General features: G+C 39.3%; 1 protein-coding gene across 3 annotated transcripts in view; it reads left to right on the forward strand.

Moving 5' to 3' along the window:
* The window catches only part of LOC108976542 (uncharacterized protein DDB_G0286591-like), a 19409-nt gene extending 15078 nt beyond the window's left edge, over positions 1-4331 (forward strand). For all 3 annotated transcript variants that reach the window (XM_018945737.1, XM_018945738.1, XM_018945739.1), the window contains exon 2: positions 1402-4331. In XM_018945737.1, the coding sequence (XP_018801282.1) occupies positions 1441-2811 (1371 nt within the window). In that variant the 5' untranslated portion in view covers positions 1402-1440 and the 3' untranslated portion in view covers positions 2812-4331. The remainder of the gene's footprint in view (positions 1-1401) is intronic.
* The last annotated feature ends 4670 nt before the right edge of the window (positions 4332-9001 follow it).

Here is a 9001-nt window from a genome sequence, read left to right on the forward strand (position 1 = left end):
AGGAGTATAGACTGGAACTTAATATTGCAGTTGACAGCGTCAAAATTCCGACTGTCAATAACATTAAAATTTTAGGTGTCACCTTCGACAGTCTCGGACAACATGACCTAGCCAGTGTAGCCGCTGTCTTTTAATTCGCTGAACTATGTCAATGTCGTCGTATATCTCGTACAGCTCATCGTTCCATCGAATGCGACAGCTATTATCGCCAAAGTACAGAGCCGCAACATAATCCGCAAGTCGCTAGCCGGCAGCACATGGGGAAAAGACGAAGAAACGTTGTTGGCAACTTACAAGGCAATCGGCAAGGACCCATATGGTCGCCTGGATGCAGTGAATCGCAGATGAGGAAACTACAGACCTGCCAGAATACAGCACTCCGGACCACGACGGGATGCCTCCTGATGTCTCCTATCGAGCACCTACATAGCGAGACGCTTATGCTCCCAGTTAAGGAGCATAATGAACTCCTCTCCAAGCAGTTCCTGCTGAGATGTTTTCGCAGAAATCATCCTTGCAGTCATCCCAGCAGGAATTGCTTGGAACGGAGCCGCCTCCGAGGAGCATCAAGAGGTCATTCTTTGATCACGTCGACGACATCGAACAATACGCCGACAGGACCTCGGACGCTACAGACTTCCGACAGACACTGACCGCCATTCACAGTGGAGCCATCAACACCTTCACCGACTCCCTCCCCGTGAATGGAGTACTTGAAACACCATAGTGTAAATATATATATTCTTAACCTAGAGCACCTCCTCTATCTCTAGAAAATAGGACTTGAATAGCGTAATCCGATCCAACTTATAAAACGCAAAGCATATTGTTCAAGATTGTGATATTGTATTGGGTAGTAACCCCATCTAAGTTTTAATACGCTACGCCTATGGGACAAATATCGCCTGATTGTAGCGTTTTCCTTTCCTTCTTTTCTTATTTGCATTCAGCTATTGTCATATAGACATTAGTTTACATAAATATTTACATATTAAGTATAAGCGCGTCTATTCGCAACCCATTTTTGTGCAGTTATTGACATAGAAATTTTTATACATGTACAGGCAGGCATATAATTGCCGCTCCTTGCGGATTTAAGTAAGTGCTAAAAATAAAGTCGTGTCAACAGGTCATATCAAACGCAGTTCCGTTTGTTTTATTTCAATCTCTTACACATATATTTCAAAAACCATCCGTTGGAATAATTATGGATTTCTTGTCAATTAGCTATATAATTTAATTGTACTAAAAGATTTTAAAAATATTTTCCATGAACGTATCAAACACTAGATTCACTACTTTATGAAGCACTATCTTAAATAGAACTTTTCATAAAACTTCAATTAAACATCAAATCAAAGTTGATTTCTTATGTTAGTAACACAATTTTCTGTTATTTAGAATGGAAGTATCAGGAAAGTCGTGAAAACTACTGTATGGATGAGCTACATAAAAAATAGTCTTATAGAAATGGCCGCTTTCCAGTTTGTCTCGTTTAATCTGCAAATGGCACAAGATTACTTTTCCAATTTAAATCCATTAGCTCGGCGTATCGCGTCTGATATAAACATAACAAAAGCCTCATATGGCATGCTTTGGTATACTTTGAAAGAAAATCAACAAAACGAGATCATTAACCAAACTCTGATAAATCCTGAAATTTCGCTGAAGTATTTGGAGAATATGTCCCTATCCGCTTCATCGTTATCATCAAGTTCATCTTCGTCAAGCTCATTTTCGGCCAGTTTAAGTACTACAAGTACTGAACATATTTTGCCATCATCTTCAAAGAACAGAGGACAAAATAATTCTCCCAGTGTCAATAATAGTAAAACATCGCATTCGTTAACTGAAAATATTTTACAGACTCAAAATTTATTGTCAAAAAACTTATTAGCACGCGCTGAGCACACTGTACAATCGCATCAAATTGGTAAATTAAAGCCTCCTTCGTCTCCACCGCCACCTCCACCCACTACATCCAAAAAATTGAAAAGAACTGAAAATATTGAAAAACAGAAAAATGATTTGAGATCGCTTCAAACGTTACGTAATAATCCGGCAAATGGTAGAAACGAGAAAACAGATTGTATTTATGATGGAATCAACTTACATACATATATCGCACAGAAAGTGGCACTAAAAATTATATATGATGATGTATTAAGGGCATATCCCGATGAACATTCGCAACCTTTCAGTTATCGCACAAAATCACAAATAGATCTACAACAGCAGTATTATGAAGCTAATTTGAATGATATAAATCTGAACCCCAACTTCGATTATAAATGCCTTACTTCAAACGAGTCGTGCAATATAAATTTGGTTAAAAATGTAGGTCTAACTAAACAGTATGATCGCTTACAAAAGGAGTTAAAGAGTACATTGAGCAACCATTTGAAGCCATCTAGAGAAAATAAACGCCATATTCCATCTGCTAAAGCAAATCAAGTGCTTTCTTCGCCAAATTTAAATAAGTTTAAAAATGAATCGAGAAGATGTTTGAAGGAAAATGTTGTAAAGCATACATCCGAAGTGTCATTCTTACTCGACTTCAAACAATCAAATTTTAATTATGCCGTATACACAGATGTCTACATTGAAAAAGATGAATCAGCTACACTAATGTACAATTGCAGCAACAGCGGAATACTGACGGGATCCTCGAACACGTTAACAGCTACATCCGACGACGAACAAAGTAATCACGAATATAATGATGAGAATGATGATGAAAAAACTTTGTGCCGGCTTTTAGAGAACGATCTAAATTTACGTAGGGGATTCGATTTTCTGAATAATTGGTAAAGAGATTTTATACTTTTGATATAAATAAGATAATCATTACAATTATTAAGTGGAGATGATACCATATACAAATTATAAAAAACAGTGATTACAGAAAAAAGTTCCCGTTTTCGTTTCTACTTAAACAGATTTCTAGAAGTTGCACTTTTTTTTTAGAAATAATTGGTATATTTATGTGCACAAGTTCAATATGCAATTACGCCTAAATAAACAGTTACATTTTTATTTTAATTCAGTGAAAGGAAAAATGATTTGATAATTATTTCCATGTTGTTGTTCTTCTAACGGTAATTTAATCCCCGTTAGGATGGAAAGATTTATCTAGGTTGTTGTCGACGTCATATAACGGGAGGTCCAAGAACCATCTTGTTTCGACGGGGTCGGACCAAAGGAAAAAGGGTGTCAGTTGAGTGTGGTTGGAGGGGCATGCAAAGAGGTGGCCAGTGTCATGCGAAGACTCATTGCATGCAGGATATGTGTTGGATATGTCTGAGTCTATTCTGGAAGAGTAGGAGTTTAACCTGCTGCAATATCCAGAACGAAATAATTACTTGCATTAACATTAGTGATAAATGTTTGTCATTAGTAATAAAAAATTAGACAAACATATATATTTACGTTCTACTCAATATACACTATAAGCTTTCATCACCATTAAATATTGGATGAATGTATATTCATTTGCTAGATATGGTGTATGATACTAATTGTGATGTACATATAATATAATGTTCTGTAATGCAACCGAAATATTTCTTACATTGCATCAATTTTGAAAGGTAATAAACCGGCAGTTGAAGAACAGTGACAAAGATATTCGCGCATCACAAATAAAGTTGATTTTTGACATTTTCATATGCAACTCTTGCGTAGTCCGATGGAGGTCGTGAGACCCTCCTAGAAACAGCTTGGCATGGCGCATTCCTCCTGCCAGTGCTGTTCCCTCTTCACCGTGCAGAGCTGCTGCTTAAGACTGTGGGACCCCACTGCGATGCCTGGTTCCCGTTGTTGTTGTAGTTGTTCTAACCATTTATCAATCCCCGTTGGGATGGTAAAGGTTAACCATGTTGTCGTCAACACCATCTAGCGGGAGGCCCGGGAAACATGCTGTTTCTACAGGGTCGGACAAAGTGGAAAAGGGTGTTAGATGAGTAGGGTTGGCAGGGCATGTAAAAAGGTGGCATGCAGCCCCTACCCCATGATCACTCACAGACACCCGCAACAAACCCACGTTTTTCAATTTAACTGCCTGGTTGGCGACATCTTGGGACGCTGCCGCAGAGCGGGCTAGTTCCTCGACTATCTCATTTCCGGCTACCCCTTTATCCCCCGCAACCAGATTAGGTGTACCCGGTTGCACACCGATATGCGGTTCAATCTCCCTATGGCCTCTACTAAAAGCGATTTATCTCATATGCTGTGATCGGTTTTAGCGCCACTTGACTGTCTGTTTAATTCTACGCTCTGACTAATAGCAAAAACTTCTGCTTGAAATATGCTTGGAAAACGTCCTATTGGTATGGGTAGCTTGGTATGAGATCCCGCAATACCTTCCGGTGTTTTTGAGCCGTCAGTGTACCTCTGGGTAGTACTGTCTCACCATAGTATAAAGCGTGGAGTCATTCCACTCTGTTTTACTGCCGAGAGAAAGTCTTAAAAGTCTTTGTGACGTTAATCCTCTTTGTAACGCCGTCCCTTGGAAGTAGGGCTAGTGATGTGTTTTTCCCTAGGGCCTTCATCTGTTGAGACGACATTCACTTCCCTTTAATAGATTAAACTGCAGTCTTGCTTCCTCAGGGGTTGAGGAGACACTGTCACAAAACTTCCTAAACCTTTGACTTCGCGCACCTAATCTCCTTGTTGAAGGTTGTTAGGTATTGCCTGTATTCCTCCAAGTTGCCCGTGCGTTTGGCTTTATTAAAAAGCCTGCGCACTGATTGCCTAAGTACCGAGAGTTTATTAGCCCAGGTAAGGTACCTTGTGGCCACCTTCAGTTTACAAGCGCTGTGATAGGCGTCCATTATAAACTGGTTTGTCGAGGTCAGTCTTCAGTCCGGCTACGGTGGACATTCTATCTGCCTGTCTTCCCTGACTTCCACCTTCAGAGCAAATTGAATATCCTGTGATCGGACATCTAGCGATACCCGACACTGCGAGATTAAACCGTTCTTGTAATCGTTGCTTAAAGTTATAGCAGGGACCTCCCTTCGAGCACTGCTTATGAATGTGGGTTCGCAGCCCACATTCTTGATGCTTACATTGTTACTGACTATAAATTCAAATAGAGACTATTCCCAGTTGCAGTCCGTGCAATTCCACTCTGTGTGATGTGCGTTGCCATTGCATCCCAGTGTAAGGGGGAGCTTGTTCCTGCTGCAGTAATCGATCAGACTGAGAATCGACGGGACGGGTGCTGTGGCCGTTTCCCCTTTAAAGTAGGCTGATGCAAGACCTGCGTTAGAAACTCTGAAATACAGACGAAGTCTACATCGATTCTAACCCCTTTACAAGAAGTGTCTCGCTAGACAGATCCCAATTTTCCTTGTTGTTTCTCGAATTGAGACCTCTTACTGCTACTCTATAAACCCATGGTTCCTAGAACAAATGCCCAGGTTATCCGAGGAGTTGAACCTGGGTTGAACCAGGTTCACCTAGGCAACTTCTATGCCGGTGCTACAGTTCACAGGATTGGTTCGATGAGAGACAGGTTCTCATCTCCGATCTGCTCAGCTTAGTTGTTTTCGGAGGGAGTCGGTTCCTGGTCCACCTGCATTGCTGAGTCATGGCTTTCCCTAGGCGCTGCTGTGGGCTTCCAAGACCGCATTACCACGTTGCTGAACCGGAACCCCTTCTGCCAGATGAACTTATGGATTTATCGTCAACCATAATGTTGAGCTTCCATTGTGCTTAAATGGCCTGTTCAAGCAGCAAAATCAATTTCCGACAGGATAACGACCCAAATCACACATCGTATCTTTTACGTGAAGGGTTATTATGGAATTGGAAAAAAGCTCTACATATATGCCCCGCGATCACCAGACATTAATCCTTTTCAACATATCTGGAACTTATTGGAAAACTGTATTCGAAAATATCGAATATTTTGATTTATATAAACAATCATTAGTATAGGTAAACTTTTTTTTTATATAAATTAGGCGCATTTTAAGCTTAAGCATTAATATTTTTATATGTGAAAAAAAACTATTTTGATATGGAATACATATGTATATAATGTTAAATATACATCTTTTGAAGTTGATAGAAAAATAACGCAAAATTTATACATTTTAAAATAAATAAACGTGTCGTAATTTAATAGAACTAGTTCTATGTAAACTTTATTGATTCACTACATATTTACTATGGCTTGTTAGCTAAGAGCGGCAAGGTAAGCGGTGACAATTAGCGATCGTTGTATATTTTTTACGCACAGTTCAGACTTTCTACCAAGAACTCAAGGTTACGACGCTTTGTCGTCGTGTCGGTTCTTCGACATATTAACTTTTTTACACGAAAGCAAAAAACGTGAGCTTCGCTTTTGGTTGTCCGTGTCAACGGAGATTTCGCATGATGCTTGAGCACATATTTACATATATACACACATGGTTAAAATAATAAGTACATACGCCCGTGTAGCATTCAATGACTAATAAATTCTCTTTTATTCATGTTTAAAGAGAAATAATATCTTTCATTTCATATATGACTTAAAAACAAAAGTAAAAATATTTGTAATAATAATTGAAATAGAAACTTAAATTTCTAGCAAATAATAAGACTAAAAAATGGCTGGACAAAATAATAAGTACATAATGTTTCTGTGAATGAAAAAATTTATTAGTTTGAGTTTTCTGTCTCCTATTTGATTTTTATTTACTTCTTTCATCAGTATCTAGTATATCTGCTATTATTTTAAATTCCTTTTGAAATTCGTTTTGGCATACTGGAGATAAGTTTGCGGCACGTATCAATTAGAATCTCATACCAGGTTTTTTCAACAAAATACTCTACCTGATCCTTATTTTGGATCAATTGCTTTACCTCCCCCCAAAGGTTTTCARTTGGATTCAAGTCGGGAGATTGACACGGCCATTTAAGAGAGCTCACACCATTATCCTGGAACTAATCTTTTACCAACATCGAAGTAGGATAAGGATCATTATTCTGCTGAAATTTCCATATTAGTGGTATACTTTCCTCAGCATATGGCAGCATCTTGTTTTCCAAGATATCTTTATATTGGAACTTATTCCTTGTGTCTGAAATATCTGAATGGTCGTACACCATCCCAAGAAAAGCAGCCCCAGACCAAAATCTTGCCGCCATCGTATTTATCAGTATTTTTTGTAGACTGTGAATGCAATTCTTTGCCTTTTTATTTATATACATAAATATATGATTTATCAAACGTATATATTATGTATATGTAGATAGCAATAAATATCTTACTGTGAATATATTTGCAAAGCTTTTATGAAATTCATCATAAAATAGGTGAAATTTAAAATATATAATTATGTATGTGCTTTCATGACAAATATATACCGATCTATAAATTATATGCAGAGTCGTGCGAATCTGTAAACATACATTCCTTAAAATTGGAATTATTATTATTGTTCTCATTAGAGACTGCAAGACTCTAGTGAAACTTCCTCGGACGAGGAAACCTTCGGAATCGGGAGAACTTCCCCTATCCGACCATATCTATTTTATTCCCAAAATCCTGGATCGGCATTCAAAAGTCSACCTGGATTGATATCGAGTACCAGTCAGGAATTGTGTTAGAATTCAAACCTCTATAAACGCCACATGGTCTCCAAGATCCGTCAGCTTTGTGAACTAGACGGAAAGGATTTGCCCAGCTGCTATTCGAAGAACGGAAAATACCAAGCTTGATCAGGAGTTAAAATTCTGCACGTGCACGTGCGAGTTTCTTCAGTCATAAGCATTGTGGTCGTGCGCATACTGGTGGGCTAGTAGTTGAAATATGACGAAGTACTGACGTGTTCGTGCGTATGCCAGGTAGTGATGGACATGTGATCTCAGAGAACTCCTTTAAAATATCCGAAAAATATCTTCTTAACTGGCCTATAAACTTTACCGAGCAAGGTTATAGCCAAGTTAACTAATCGTTTTTTCTTTCCGCAAGGTGGCGGCAATTGGAAATTCCAAGCGAAGCCAGGTTCCACTCCACCTAGTCTTTCCCACAGAGTGGACGTCTTTCTCTTTCGTGTCGAATATTTTCAGAGCTGGAGTGTTTTCGTCCATTCGGACTACATGACCTAGTCAGTCACACTCTTAATTCACTTCACTATGTCAATGTCGTTGTATATCTCGTACAGCTCATCGTTCCATCGAATGCGATATTCGCCGTGGCCAATGTGGAATGACCATAAATCTTCCACAGATTTGCGTTGGATTTCGAGGCTGACGTCGTTTTTGATTTTGATGCTGGTTCCAAGACAGACGAAATTATCTACAAATTCAAAGTTATAACTGTAAACAGTGACGTGGGTGCCTAGCCGCGAGCGCGACGACTGTTTGTTTGATGACAGGAGATATTTCGTCTTGACCTCGTTCACAACTAGACCCAGTTGCTTCGCTGCCTTATCCATTCTGGAAGCGGAACTAACGGCGCAAGTGTTGCTGCCAATGATATAAATATCATCGGCTACGCCAGGAGCTGTACACTCTTATAGAAGATGGTACCATCTCTGTTAAGTTCTGCTGCTCGAGTTAATTTCTCCAGCAATTGATTGAAGAAGTCGAAAGACGGAAGTCGCCTTGTCTGAAACCTTGTTAAGTATTGAAAGACTCGAAGAGATCCTTCCCGATTATAACGGAGCTTTTGGTGTTGCTCAACATCAGCTTTCTCAGGCGTATTAGTTTAACGGGGATACCAAACTCAGACAATGCGAAATAAAGACAGCTTCTTTTCGTACAGTCGAAAGCAGCTTTCAAATCGACAAAGAGGTGGTGTGTGTCTTATAGGCGACGTTGAGGAGGCTTATCCCACGACAGTTGGCACAGATTGTGGGGTCTCCCTTTTTGTGGATTGGACAGAGCACACTTAAATTCTAATCKCTAAGCATGCTTTCCTCCGAACATATTCTACAAATAAGCTGTGTATGCTCCTTATCAGTTCTTCGCCGCTGTGTTGTTGTTCTTCAGGTGGGTAATTGCT

This window comes from Bactrocera latifrons, unplaced genomic scaffold (assembly GCF_001853355.1).
Source record: "Bactrocera latifrons isolate USDA-ARS-PBARC rearing strain unplaced genomic scaffold, ASM185335v1 scaffold_775, whole genome shotgun sequence".
NCBI classification, from domain to species: Eukaryota; Metazoa; Arthropoda; class Insecta; order Diptera; family Tephritidae; genus Bactrocera; species Bactrocera latifrons.